The 15,461-nt window shown below is 39.0% G+C and overlaps 1 protein-coding gene across 1 annotated transcript; it reads right to left on the bottom strand.

The window, feature by feature from the left end:
• Nucleotides 1–300: 300 nt before the first annotated feature.
• eif2d (eukaryotic translation initiation factor 2D) lies at nt 301–11,851 on the bottom strand. The gene is given in 15 exon segments (XM_055013266.1): nt 301–495; nt 2,352–2,526; nt 3,499–3,619; nt 4,892–4,987; nt 5,548–5,637; nt 7,747–7,902; nt 8,019–8,125; nt 8,207–8,252; nt 8,329–8,446; nt 9,209–9,480; nt 9,876–9,983; nt 10,069–10,212; nt 10,261–10,336; nt 10,418–10,608; nt 11,596–11,851. Coding segments are annotated over 15 exon segments (1,827 nt in total). The 5' UTR covers nt 11,652–11,851; the 3' UTR covers nt 301–424.
• Between the last annotated feature and the right edge of the window lie 3,610 nt (nt 11,852–15,461).

Below are 15,461 nucleotides of genomic sequence, written 5' to 3'. Positions count from 1 at the left end.
AGAGGTTAAACCATCATTAATGTTATACTTAACAGCTTCCACATGTAAACATGGAAATACAAGTAATAAATTGCTGTATGCAGGCACCCACCAGTCTACCAATTAAGACACTAAACAACAGATTAAATTATATGTTTTTGCAGCGACTAATATTGTGCTAACAAAATTTGGTTCTCTGCTATTGTCTTTCAGCGTCAGTAAAAACACTGCTTAGTTAACCCCATCGCTAATTTTATTCTAAATTACCTTTCAGAGCCAAACCACAACAACAGAACAATAAAACAAGTTCTTTCATTCATCAACCTTGTGAATATGACAACAAATCATTTTTATTAAATGAATAACCAACAGTGTTATTGTCGTAATGTTCACACATTAAAACAACTTTATAGACTGTAAACAGCTGGTTTAGCAATTTGAAACGTTACTTCTTCTTGCCGCTTTTTGGAGCTTTGTCTAGTCCCTGGATGTACTTGCGTGGGATTTGATAATGATCTGAAATTGAAATAAAAGACAAAATGACTTCATTCTTTAGAAATAAAACCATCCAACTGTTGAAATAAAGCTTAATATACACTACCAGTCAAAAGTTTGAACACACCTTCTCATTTAATGGTCTGTCTTTATTTTCATGACTATTTACATTGCAGACTCTCACTAAAGGCATCAAAACTATGACTGAACACATATTGAATTATGTAGTAAACAAACAAGTGTGAAATAAGTAAAAACATGTTTTATATTTCAGATTCTTCAAAATAGCCGCCCTTTGCGTTGATTACTGATTTGCACACTCTTGGCATTCTCTCCATGACCTTCATGAGGTAGTCACCTGAAATGGTTTTCCAACAGCCTTGAAGGAGTTCCCAGAGATGCTGAGCCCTTGTTGGCCCTTTTGCCTTCACTCTGTGGTCCATCTCATCCCACACCATCTGGATTGGGTTTAGGTCAGGTAACTGTGGAGGCCATGTCATCTGACACAGCTTTCCATCACTCTCCTTCTTGGTCAAATAGCCCTTACACAGCCTGGAGGTGTGTTTGGGGTCTTTGTCCCCAGAATAAACAAATAATTGCCCAACTAAACGCAAACCAGATGGGAAGGCATGTCGCTGCAGGATGCTGTGGTAGCCATGCTGGTTCAGTCCATCCATGTAGAGACCATCCGTTCACCTTTTCTGCGTCGCACAAAGACACGGCATGTGGAACCAAAGATCTCAAATTTGACTCACAGATTTCCACTGGTCTATGGTAAATGGTCTGTATTTATATAGCGCTTTACTATACCTGAAACGATACCCACAGCGCTTTACATTATACATCACATTCACCCATTCACACACTGATGGCGGAAGCTGCCATGCAAGGCGCTAACCACGACCCATCAGGAGCAGTTAGGGGTTCGGTGTCTTGCTCAGGGACACCTTGACATGAGCTCTCCAGGCCAGGGATCGAACTGGTAACCCTCCAGTTACAAGACGGCCACTCTACCCACTGAGCCATGCTGCCCCTAATGTCCATTCATTGTGTTTCTTGGCCCAAACAGATCTCTTCTGCTTGTTGCTTTTCCTTAGTAGTGGTTTCTTAGCAGCTATTTGACCATAAAGACCTGATTGGTTCAGTCTTCTCTGAACAGTTGATGTAGAGATGCGTCTGCTACTAGAACTCTGTGTGGCATTTATCTGGGCTCTAATCTGAGGTGTTTTTAACTTGTGATTTCTGAGGCTGGTGACTCGGATGAACTTATCCTCAGCAGCAGAGGTGACTCTTGGTCTTCCTTTCCTAGGGCGGTCCTCATGTGAGCCAGTTATGTCATAGCGCTTGATGGTTTTTGCGACTGCACTTGGGGATACACTCAAAGCTTTTGTAACTTTCCGAACTGACTGACCTTCAGTTCTTAAAGTAATGATGGACTGTTGTTTCTCTTTACTTAGCTGACTGGTTCTTGCCATAATATGGATTCTAACAGTTGTCAAATAGGGCTGTCAACTCTGTACCAACCTGACTTTTGCACAACACAGCTGATGGTCCCAACCCCATTAAGAAGGCAAGAAATTCCACAAATTAACCTTGACAAGGCACAGCTGTGAAGTGAAAACCATTTCAGGCGACTACCTCATGAAGCTCATTGAGAGAAGGCCAAGAGTGTGCAAAGCAGTAATCAAAGCAAAGGGTGGTTATTTTGAAGAATCTGAAATATAAAACATGTTTTTACTTATTTCACACTTTTTTGTTTACTACATAATTCCAGTGTTCATTCAAGTAGTCATGAAAATAAAGAAAAAACATGAAATAAGACGATGTGTCCAAACCTTTGACTGGTATTGTATGTCAAGTATAATTAAGTTCTATACCGAGAAGCAGATTGCCGACTTGATGAATTTGGTTGCCTTGGATCTGGACCAGGACTTTGTCCTTGGCTCCCGGGATTTGATGTAAGACAGAGCTGGCCTGAACTCTGTGCTGCAAAGCAGTGGCCACAACTGCAGGATCCAAACCATACACTTCCAGATTCTTTATCAGAGTAACCTACACGTGGCACATGGCAACAAGAAGAGTTTGAACGATAAATCAGCTGGAGTGATCATGAACTGATGTTTGCTTAATGTCGACCATAAAGTAACATGAAACTGCTGCACAGAAAAGCCAAAGGTAAGTCTGAGGTCATTTGAAAACACTGTCTCCATTAAATAGGCTATAGAAATGGGAAGCACTGACAAGTTTAATCTTCTACTGGAGAATGCCCCCCACTACATGCATCAACCATTATCAGATCGTTCATGGAAGTGTCATGACTCCAAGAATGCATCCTGTGAAATGACGGGCAATGAAATGTCAGCCTGTGAGTCAGTCCATCACTTTGGTTAGGACTGAAATATCCATTGGAGTGTCATGAAAAGTTTGTTCTGACATTCGTGATTCCTATTGGTTGAACAACTTTAGTGGTCCCCTGAGCTTCCATATACCACAAAAGTTTGGGCCCTTTCAAGATAAACTGGAAAAACTTAAGTAAAGTTAATCCAATCCTTTCTGTGATATGGTGTTATGATAATCCTCTCTGAACTCAACTAAAGAGGTTATAATATAATAAAGAGGTTATAATAAAGAGGTTTAATATCTTAGCAATTTAAACAGAAAGGCCTTATAAATGAAGAAACCAGTATGCCGATGCCTTCTAGTCATCAGTTCAGTTAACCCTGAATCATATAATAAGTAATAAATCCCAGGACGCTGTGATAAAAAGCATCCAGGGCTTAGATGTGTCAGCTGCATGACAGAATGATGAGTCAATCTGCTGTTGAACCAAATTAGATACATACACTAGATAATTACATGTCGACAAGATTGTAAACATCAACAGTTTGGAGTTAGTCAGCTTCAAAGTACCGATGTGCCGAAGCACAGGCTGTTACACTTTTTAAACTCTCTTTTCTAAACTACATACAAAATTTATATTGATCTAGGGTGAGCAGTTTTAGGCAATGCAGCAAAAGTTCTCACCTTCTTATTGGAGCCTCGAGAAGCCACAGAGATGTCTATAGGCTCAATATGGCCCTTCTTTATTATAGATGCTTGTCCAGGGAATACAACTTGGTAAGACTCCTGCATCCGCCCCATTGTCCTGTTAAAAACATGTTTAGCTGCAGTTAGATGATAGAGAGACTGAGATCTGGTTGAACTGTGTTAAATATAACCATGTATCTATCTAGCACAAAAATGTATAGCATATGATCACCAAAAGCTCCATGTCGATGAAAGCTGGACACTTCATTCACTTACTTGCACAAAAGCTGGCTTTACTGTCCATTTTACACAAAACAAATCCTTATTAACTAGATGATTATTGAGTCAAGTAATATTCATTTACCCTAAATAAAAAGGCTTTGTAAGATGACAAAAAATTTAATTGCCTTGCATTAAAGAAAAGAAAAAGATCACAAAACCTTTCTTTACAGTACACCATGTTATCTTCAGTATAAAATATTTCAGACTGGCTGAGCTGTCTAGTCCTTTCTGATGTCCATGTGGGATCTCTATAATTCCAAAGGTGTATTTACAGTGGCGCTGCAACATCTAACTGTATATTAGAATTATAGCATGGAATAAAACACTACCTTTTTGCTGAGAAAAAGTTTTCTGGTGAGAGAATTTGAGTGTTCTTACAGCCTCTGTATTGAATAAACATTATTCGCATCAGACTCTGAAGACTGCTTGAAGACTCTTTCTTGAAAACTTTTTAAAGACTCCATGTTTGATCCAGAATTGATTTTTGACAATGTATGTGACAAAGCTGCCTGATTACTGGCCCTTAGCAGGCAGACTGAGTCACAACATGGACTTAGTTCTTAAGACTTTCCTGTTGCAGTGTTTGTGGCAGAGTTTAAGAGTGTGTCAAATGGGCCCTAAATAAAATGGTTCAGAGAAGTCAGTAGCTGTTGTCAATTGTAATCACTCATGAGAAAAGTAAGAAGTCACGCCACTAAGAGCATTTTAATAACACAACTGTTTAAATCATTGGAACTGATAACTCAGGTTGCTGTATGTATATTTTTGAACCAGCAGATTTTGTCATATTTTCAAGACCTATATTAGATCTATGGAAGAACCAAAACATATGATTGTTTTTGCGATGAAAATGTAAGCACTTCAATCATTCCATCATAGAAAATTAGGAGTTGTAGGACTTACTGGAGAAACAAGACTGTCATGATATACATGGTCTTTACAAGTGCATATAATGGATGTTAGTGAATGGCTGATCTTCAAAGTTTCACAGTATTTATATACAATGTCTACACAATCCCCTGTGTAGCCTGTCAAAGTAGTTGAGTCTAAAGCTATCCAGATCTAGTTAAACTATAAAAAACAAACAGAAAAACAGAAATAGTCTTACCTGCTGAACAGGTCATCCCACTTGAGAGACTCTACCTCCTGGTATTCAGATTTTTCCAGCAAGCAATCACATAGAGTAGGATTGATGGTCACATAACTGGTGGAGGGGAAGAGAAGTACTGATGTTGGATAGATGGCACTTATAAACAGGAAGCATGCTGCCTTTTGTAGCTATGCCAGCTCCATCACAGGCTTAATTCAATTTCAGTCACTCAATATCAGTTTGTTTCTGAATAGAAAATGCACAAATTTTCATGACGCAGCCCCCCCCCCCGAAAAAAAAAACCCAAAACCCATAAGATGGCCTCAGAGTCACATGAATACATATTACTTGACTGTAATGACAGTACATGGTTTAAGGTCAGCTCTGTATTTTGTTCAATGGAAATTAAAGCTGCCCTTTTGTCACTGCCGAGTTCTAAAAAGCAACACAAAACAAAACAAAAAAGTGTGCCTGGGGTATTCAGTTTTCAATGATTTCCGAGGTTCTTTCTCTTTTATACAAGCTAATGAGTAAACATAATTAAACATATGAAATACCAATTCACGAATAAATTCTGAAATTATCATCTAAACATGTCTATACAAACATGTTCTGCTATCTAAATGTGCTCTACATCTACATGACGCCATTAAAGAATTTAAGCATGTTCTTACTTCTTATTATTTTCATCCACCAGTTCATTTTTCTTCACATATTCTGTGATGATGCTTCTCACTTCAGCAGCATGCAGTGTTGTTCCTTTCCTGCAGAGTCCATCATTGCGAAAATGTTAGAAATTTAAGCCACAATTTTCAGCTTGCCAATTTCGAGAGTTGGCAAATACCACTATTTCTTCTCATTCATGCATGAATTATTTCTGTGGGGACAAGTAAATCTACACCCTCATGAAGATTAGAAATGCTCATGTTGATTCAACTTCATTTTGAAGCATATATATATAGTTTATGTTAAACATACTTTGTCTAACTCACTGACAAAAGTGGAATGAACAAAATACTAAAGACACTGAACAGTATAATGTATCACAATTGAAAACTTCCAGAGACTGCAGCCTTCAAAATGTTGAATTAACACCTCTCTGAAACCATTTCAAATAAAACTTGACACTAACTTTCATGAAAGTAGGCAACATTGTTGTACTAGACAGCATTTGCATTGGTTTGGTGTGTCTATAGGACTGGAAACTGTGTAAAATGTGTATATAGCAGGTTCAGTCCAGCCACAAATTCTCAGTTGGACTGAGGTCAGAATTCTGACTCTGCATTTCCAGCACATTTATTGTGTTGTCATAAATCAATTTCTGTGTAAGTTTTGCAGTTTGCTTCAGGTCATTACCTTGCTGGAAAACAAATCTCCCAAGTCGCAGTTTTCTTGCAGACTGCATCAGGTTGTCCTCCAGGATGTCCCTATGCTTTTCTACATTTATTTTACCCTCAGCCTTCACAATCCTTCCAGGGCCTACTGCCGAGACACATCACACATCATGATGCTGCCACCACCATGCTTTACAGTGGGGATGGCGTTTGTGACAATGTGGTGTTTGGTGTCCACCAAATTTAGCATGTAATCTGATGGTCAAAAAGCCAAATTTTAGCCTCACCAGACCAAAGAACCTTCTTCTAGTTATAGCCAAGTACTTAAAGCTGCATACTTCTCCACAAGTGATTTGTCTATCCGGAGTGGAGTGTTGTTCTGCTGCTGGTTTATTCTGAAGTCCACAATCAGCTTCTTGGTTTTACAGCAGGTTGTTGGTCTGGCACACTGAGACCGGCTGTCAACCTCCTCTGTGAGCAACGCTCTTCGTGTTTAAGAATTTCCCTCAGAATCACTTAAGGTTTAATCTTATCTAATCTTATTTTACACACTGTTTAATTAATTTACGTGACTTTGTAGAAATCTGTTTTCACATCGACATCAAAGACTCTTTTTCTTTTGGAAATTCTGTGTAATAAGCCATATTAAATTGACTGTGATTCAGTGTTGAAAAGCAATAAAATGAAAAAACCTCAAGCGGGTTTTTTCATTTTGGGTGGCTACTTTTAATAGGTATTCTATATAGGCCTTAAACTACACAAGACACAACCAGAAAATGAGCATGGCATGTTTAAGACACATTAGCAAACACTCCTTGGAGTAAAAACGTGTCTGATGTGGGTTTTCCACAAAAACCTCAATCACCTAGTTAAAATTCCCCCAAAAATTCTCTACTTGGGAGCATTTAGCAGCTTCAGCTTCAGGGCAAAGTGGTGTACACGCTGACACAGTGTTGTGGCTTACTGGTCCACGAGAATGAAACACAGTCATCAGTGACAGTATTAAGAACATCCATGCTTTTCCAGTTATGATGCATCAAAATGTCTACAGTGAAAAACACTTACGGGAAAAAAAGTTGTGAACATGACATGCTTCTGTTAAAAATCATACAACACGTCACACTAAATGTGAAAAAAAATACAGAGCTGCTGTTTGAACCATATGACACAAGGCTGCAAGAAGGGGCAGAGTTTGCAAAATGAGGGTGATTCAAGTGTCAAAAACCTCTGTTTACTGCTTTCTACAGGAGAAATTCCTTAGCGTCTATCACATATAGAGCAAACAAAGGAATGACTTTAAACACAGTTGAAGACTAAGGACTGTTTGACTTGTGGGATGTTAATATATCACCTCATGCCTTCAAAGACTGGTTGATCGCAGTTATAGCACAGCCCTCCTGGGGCTGCTGGCGATTCAGTGTCTCTTTCTGCATAAACAAAAGCTATAATTCTACCTACTATGTCCCCCTGCTGTCTGAACCCAACAAACATTGTGCTGCAAGAAGAGGCAGGGTTATGAAAACACACAATCACACACACCTCTTGTTCGCATCCAAAAAGAGAGGCTCCAGCCGTGCAGGCACAGAGTAAAGAGTTGTGATCTCTGGAGGACGGTAAGTTATTTCTCCTTCCCCTCCATCCTGCACCACAGCTGCTTCAACATCTGTCTCTTCTGGAATGCTAAAGGAGCGCAATCTATAAAATGTTCAAGTATGACAAGGAAAACACAGGCTAGTCAATGTGAGTGAGGGCGGGTTGCTAGTTAGAATCTCCACCAAGAATTTCTTGCAGTTGAGACAAAGTTGACTCACTCTGGATTTTTCCAGTCCACCTCCACAATGCTCTCCACACCCTTGGTGAGTTCTTTAACTCGCACAAGATGATGCTGCTGCTGCATAACCTGGAGAAACTTGGAAAGCTGTTGGAAAAAAAAACCCAAACATAATTATGGAGTTATACCTATATGTGTAAAATGTCATCTTCTGGACAGCTGATATACCTTTTTATAGCTGGATTTCTTAATATCAAGCTGTTTTCCACTTGGGCTGAAAAGAGCAAGATGTTTTAAGTATCATTTTTATTCCCCCTTGTCACCTCTAAAAAATGTGAACTGTGCTTTACCAGCAGGAGAACATGTGGATGCGGAGAAATGTACTGGTCAGCAGAGGGAGCTCTGACTTCTTCACCTTGCTCTTGAGAGCATGCAGAAAGCACCGCAACAACAGGGCGTCCATTATCTCTGTAAAATCAGGGCATGACCTGGGTTCACATCCATTCCTCTCTGAATGTGCTTTTCTTTTGCTACATCAGCAGACCTTATAATCCAGTTGAATCAGCACAAGTTATGATCATATGAGAGGGCCAACATCCCCTCAGGTCAACTATATACACCGATCAGTCACAACACTGTGACCACTGACAGGAGAAGTGAATAACATCAATGATCTTATTATAATGCAATGTTCTGCTGGGAAACTTTGAGTCCTTGCATTCATGTGGATGTTTGACATGAACCACCCACCTAAACATTGCAAGTAAAGCAACCCCCCACCCCCCATGACAACAGCAATCTTCAATGCCAGTTTCCACCCTCAGCAGGATGATGCACCCTGACACACTGCAAAAACTGCTCAGGAGTGGCCTGGAGAACATCACAGAGCTAAGGTGTTCACCCGGGTTCCAAACTCCCCAGATCAAGATCTTATTGAGCATCTGCGGGATGTTCAGGATAAACCTGACCTAGACAGGTCCCACTCTGCAACCCACAGGATCCACAGAATTACCTGCTACCATCCCGGTGTCACAGGACATCTCCAGAGGTTCTGTGTCCACGCCCCGCTGGGTCAGAGGAGTTTTAGCAGCATAAAGGGGATCAACACAGTATTAGGCAGGTGGTCATAATGTTATGCTTGATTGGCGTATACGCATGAATGCATGTATTTACGACTAAACCTGTCATAAAGCAGATAAATATGGTAAGAGATGTGACTAAATCTGGTACCTTGTGGGGTTTTCTGGTCATCCTGGTTCTCCTCCTCCTTCTCACTGCCCTTTTCATCCTTCTCTTCCTCTTTCTCAGCTAATCTCAGCTCCTCAACACCAGAACAGGTTCGATTCATGGCAGATTCACCAGAGCTCTCTTGCTCCTCTACACACTTTTCAACCACATCGTCCTCCTCTTTCTCATTGATGTCATCTTCCACTTCATCTACTTCTTGTCCTTCACTTTCGGCATCCGGTAAAGAAGGAGGACCCGACTTATCTCCAAATGCCCTGAAAAGGATAAAAGAAAATGGAGAATAAAAAAATAACACAATTCACTTAACTGTACATCTGCATTTAAATATGCTGGCTCCAGAGAGAGTAGTTGTTACAAAGACAACAACTAAGGAGGAGCTCGAAAAACAATAAATAACTAGAACACCACTCTCATGTCTACCTGGTCAGTACACAGCTGTAGCCATAGTTAAATGGCTTCGCATAGCTTATTAACTTTTTAAGTCTTGATGGCCAGCTAATCAGCTTCTAGCTGTGGCTGCATATTTAAGATACTAGTGAGTGATGTCAATCATTGCATCTAGCTTTAGTCATTAACACAAATAAGCCTATTTGTTAAACAACTCCAGAAGTATTTAATCAATAAATGTAGGAAGCTGGAAGCTATTTACCAAAGATAGTCCATGTATGTGTGGAGAACACACAATCCTCTGCCTTTCATACCCAAACTGTACATCTCTGCACTGGAAACTGCAGCTGTGCCAAGTGCAACAGGAGCTCTGCAAAGAACCAGGACAACTGCATCACACCTAAATTTATAAGGAATGTGCAAGAAGTCTATCCAAATCTTTTATTATAGCATACCCATTGCTTACAACTGTAACGGCACAGCAGTCTCCCTGTTTCACATCTGGGAGACCAGATGACGGCACCACCACACCTGGCAGCATGAGATCTGAAAAGAAGCACGTTATTCTTTATCACCTCTTGCTTCCTATCAGTTTAAATCTGCAAAATATCTGCACAGGACTTTTGATCTTGAAAAAAGTAGCATACCTGCTCCTCCCTTCAAGCACAGGTGGCCATGTTCTGAATGTTGGTAGGAGATTAGGATAACGCCAAAGCACATACACTGAAAAATATGACAACAAACAAGTTACTCAAAAGCAATTCTATCAGTCATCTGAATCTAGCTTCAGTACTGGTTAATTACCTGTGGGATAAAGTCGTTTCTCCAGTTCAAAGAACAGTGGTTTTTTGTGAAGAACATAAACTGTCACAGCTTCTCCCTTGTGTGCATAAATCTTCACAACATTTAATTCCTCTTTGTTGGGGATCAGCTCAGACAGTTCATCAGCAGACAGTGAAGGAAAGGCTGCAGATACGTCCGCTTTGAGCTTTCTCCTGGAGACAAGCATAAAAGAAAAGTTTGGGAAGGATTAGAACACTTCCAATCAAGTACTTTACATAATCGCACCTGCAATATTTGCAATACTTCATTTTTAAACAATATGTACAATGTTTTCTTGTTAACTAAACACAACCTTCTGCTGTTTTCACACCCCCTAATTGTCCCATAATAGTGATCAGACTCATTAAACTTATCAGCTACCAATATTTTTTTTTAACTGATTGAAATTATTTTTACATTTATATTCATTAGTGTATTTCTAAAACCACACTAGCTTGTCAGGAATAACATTTCCCCCTGGCATCATAGTATTTATCTAAGACTAGTTAATTGTAAATATTCTTTATCAGTAAGACGAAATTTGTTGCAATTTCAAAGTCCAGGTGCGCTTAATCAACAGGGTGACGCAATATAATAACCACAAGTGTCCGTGTCATCTAATCAGTGTGAATAACAAAGGGCCAGACTTAATCTAACAGAGGAAGTGTGTATTTAATTACCACTCAAATCAGCATTACAGTGGTAAACAATATACAGTACGCTGTCTAAATATTGACTGACACTGCTATTGCCAGATGATAATAGCCTGACCCTATAATTTCAGTCCATAAGCTGGCATTCACTGCAGATTTACTAACGACTGATATACTGCTGCTATCTAAATCTTTATATATATATATATATATATATATATATATATATATATATATATATATATATATATATATATATATACATATATATATATATATATATATATATATATATATATCTTCAACAAGATCAAGTATGAAGCCTAATTAAAGCACTGCTTCAGTTTTGGCTAGTTCCAGCCTAAATATGATTCGCGTTGGGTTTTTAAAAAGCCAAGGCTTCCGTTAATCTCTTCACAGAATAATTGGCATAACCTACGGAAATGAATAAATGACGACCAACAGAACCCTGGGTTAAGCTGTTAGCACGTAGCAGCACTGACTCACCTGTCTGATCCTTTGATTACAGTGTTTGATTTGACACGAAACGCTTTGGCAAACATTTTCTCAGAAAACAAACTAGCGTCAGTGAGATGAATTCAGCACGTCCCTTTCTGAGGAAATCTCTCTGTTATTCAACATATTAGCACAGCTCTTCTTAAACAACCCATTTTATTCGATAAATAGTCTTCTATGTATGTAATATTGGTTTCGAGTCATCTGCTGTTCCTCGTTGGGATACGCTGGTCCGGCGCATATTTATTACCGACGTGAAACTGCACCGCAGCAAAGCGATGTAACGTTTGTTCCGCAGGACAAACCGGCACATGAACGTATCATAGACTGTATGGAAGGTTTAAATACAGTCTATGGAACGTATTTATATTTTCTTAATTTGTCAGAATTTTATATCAAATATAATTCAGGGATGTCCATTGGATATATCTTGCATACATTTTTATTAAAAGTTTAAAAAGATATTGTTTTTTTATGTTCATTATGATCATGTCTTTACAAATTACATAATTATTTACTATGGAAACAATCACTTATTAATAAGAAAATACTGGATATCACTAAAATGTCGACTAAATAACAGTCCAAATTTAATAACAACCACCTTCTAATTAGCTAAACAATAATAAAATGAGCTCATTAAAAATTAGTTTTGATTGTGTTCTTTTTATTGAGTTGAGATAATCATGACACATATTTCTTCTTGGCAATATATAAAATGTTATATGGAAGATAACAAATCACTTTCATCTAAGTTACCCATTACAGAAACATCTCTCAAGGAAGTGTGCTAATTCCAAATCACATGACCTGCTCCACATGATGTCATTTCCTCCTGAAGAATAGACTGGCAAGACTCCAAGGCTTTCTTAGTTATTTAATATAAAGTAGTGTGTGAGTCAGTTGTGGATTTATCGCATGTCAACAGGTTTACTACAATATCTTTAGAAATAACTTTCAATTTCAATTTTACTCAATTGTATATATAATATTTCAGGAGAATCTTTCTCTAAAAATGCCATGTGGTGTTTGTTTATAGGCGGCCATGTTGATTTTAGACATGAAAACAGCAAAAATATCAACTATGATACCTGTCAACTATGTTACAAAAAGTCCCGCAATTATATATTGACCCATTTATATATTCTTAATTTGTCAGAATCATATAGTCATCCATAGGCAGGTTGGATGTACCTAGTGTCTGCTACATGCCCAATAACTTTTATTGCTACATTTCAAAAAATATTTTGTAGAGTGTTTACTACAACTGGTAGAATTAATAGCCAATAATCTTTGGTCCTAGTTGATTTATTGAGGATTCAGGGGAGAAAAGACAGGCAGAAAGTCATGTGTAGTGATTAGGGCAAGGCTTTCTTCCACATTTTATGGCAGATGTTGGTCTAAAAACATAACAGGAAACAAAAGAGACAGTTTTTCACATCTTCTATTATTTTGCTCTATGATTTTGAACCTAATAGGCTACAAAATGGAATATCCATATTAATGAAACTTTCCTGCGATAAAAACTGGCAGTTTAGACTGATGATACACACCAATAATAATTGTAATCCGTGCACCTTGTAGTTTTGTTCACAAGTGAGTCAAACATTTTCACAATTTTTAAGCTATATTACAATCCTTTGTTTTGGCCGTCCTCGGGTTTCCTGAGCTCCATTCCAGCTGTTAGGAAATTTTTATTTTACTGTTGGTCAAGCAGTTAAATTGCAGAGAGCAGAGAAGTTCTGAAATGTACTCAGGTACCAACCCATACAAAGCTTCTTCTTTTTTTTAAACAAATAAAAGAACCTGAGTGCAAATCAATTTTATATTCAACAAGTAGATAATGAAGGGACACTCGTTCAGCTGTGATGCTTTCTTCTTTTTTTGGTTCCAGTTAGCAGCTACACATGAGAGAGACAGAACTGGGAAATGGGAAACTGGGATACAGTGAGTTCAAGTAATCTAGCCTTGATGAAATTATTGTAGTGGTCACAGTCTGCACAATGGAGTTTGTCAAATTTCAGTGCTGAGTGAAAGATGACACAGAATTCCAGGCTTGGTTGGCTATCAGTAGCTAGTGATGGTTTTTGTGGAGTTGGGGGGGATCAAAAACAATTGTTTAAGCCCCTTAAGCCCCTTTCAGACATGCACTCATGCCCATTAATCTAATGACAACTGCAGCGTCCTGGTGACTTTTACAGAAAAGTGGCAATTGAAATCTGACTGCATCAGAAGTTGTAACATCTAAATCACTTTCCACAAAGCACAAGTCTAAATTGCACCCAGCCACATTAATAATAAGGCACACAGAAGCAGCAGTGCTTCCAGCTGTATGAGGTGATATAAGGATTCCTTTTTCCACATTTCAGCTCCAGTGATTGTGCAACAATACATCAATCACATCAAAAGATGGAGTTTGTGTGCCAAAATCTCAACACACCTTTCTCATTCACTTTGCTGAACAGTTCCACATGTATGATTCGGTTACACCTTACATTAATGATACTCACTAAAAATTAATGTAACCTGAGTATTTTTTTCCCCTACAAGATGTTAGCAGGAGCTTGAATTTAGTTTATTACTTCCAGCTGTCTTTCTTCTGAGTATAATGCAGCCTCAAACAGAAGTGGGAGTGTATGTGCGTCTCCAAAGACACACACACACACACACACACACACACACACACACACACACACACACACACACACACACACACACACACACAGAGGACAGTGTGGTCCTTAATAATGCCATGCAATGACCTGAACTGTTGGCTGCTAGTCTCCCGTAACTTAATGTAATTGTGCAATGAAACCAATCATCCTGGTCCACTGGGATCAAGCAACCCCCTTTATGCTTATGCTTATTATTAGTTCTGTTTTTATGCTGTACTTTGACTTTTTAACATTCTTTTTACTGTAAATACCAGTGAAAACTTTCTGAAGTACTATTGTAGAAAAAAATACACCGTACTTTCTGCGTGTGGGATATTGAAATGGTCCAATGTCTACAGGGCAAACAAACATTTTAAACTGAACCTGAACTACAGGAATTACATTTGAGGGACAAACAACCATGGATGGATGGATGGATGGACGGATGGATGGATGGATGGGTGGATAGTGAGTTATTTTTGCTAGCTGTTGGGCTAATATCCCACAAGGACAACACGAGCTAGGTGGATCCACTAGCCAACACGGTGAGGAAACCACCTAAAGAGAGAAGAGGAGCCGAACACCTGTTGCTGTGGCCGGTTTTTCGCTCACAGCATGTCGAATCAGAACCAGCCGGCTTTTCCGACCCGGCAGCAGCAGCCCAGCCTGAACTCTGCCCATTTGTCACAGCTTTTCGTCAAACCCTTCAACAGTGCCCTGAAAATCAAAAGGAGCGTAATAACAGACGACCACTGTGTCACAAGTCAGGTGCTCGTCATGGGGATAAACGGCAGAGTGCTAGAAATATTCCACAGAGAAACTGGACAAAAGTATGCCCTGAAGGTAAACATGTTGATTATAGTGTACAGTGGGAGCCTGAGAGCAGCTGTGTAATGTCAACAGATGTGAAAACAAACACAAGTCGGCTGTGTAACTGTGAGGTAAAGATGCATTTTTTGCTACAACAAATTACTTTTGAGTGTGGCAGCTGAATTATGGCAAAGACAGAACACAACATTTGATATTCGTAACTGACTGTGCCAACAGAAATGTGAAAAAAGCTTCTCTTTAAGGGTGGTTTGAATTCAGGCAGAAGGATGTTGTTCTCTGTACCTCTGACACTTCAACCCATCATATCAGTCTCTGTTGGGGGATGTTAATGGATGACTCACTGCTGCTGGTACATGATGACTGCTTCAATGG

This window comes from Amphiprion ocellaris, chromosome 8 (genome assembly GCF_022539595.1).
Source record: "Amphiprion ocellaris isolate individual 3 ecotype Okinawa chromosome 8, ASM2253959v1, whole genome shotgun sequence".
NCBI lineage: Eukaryota > Metazoa > Chordata > Actinopteri > Pomacentridae > Amphiprion > Amphiprion ocellaris.
Note: the sequence above shows the minus strand (reverse complement) of the source record. Positions and strands in the feature narration are given on the sequence as shown.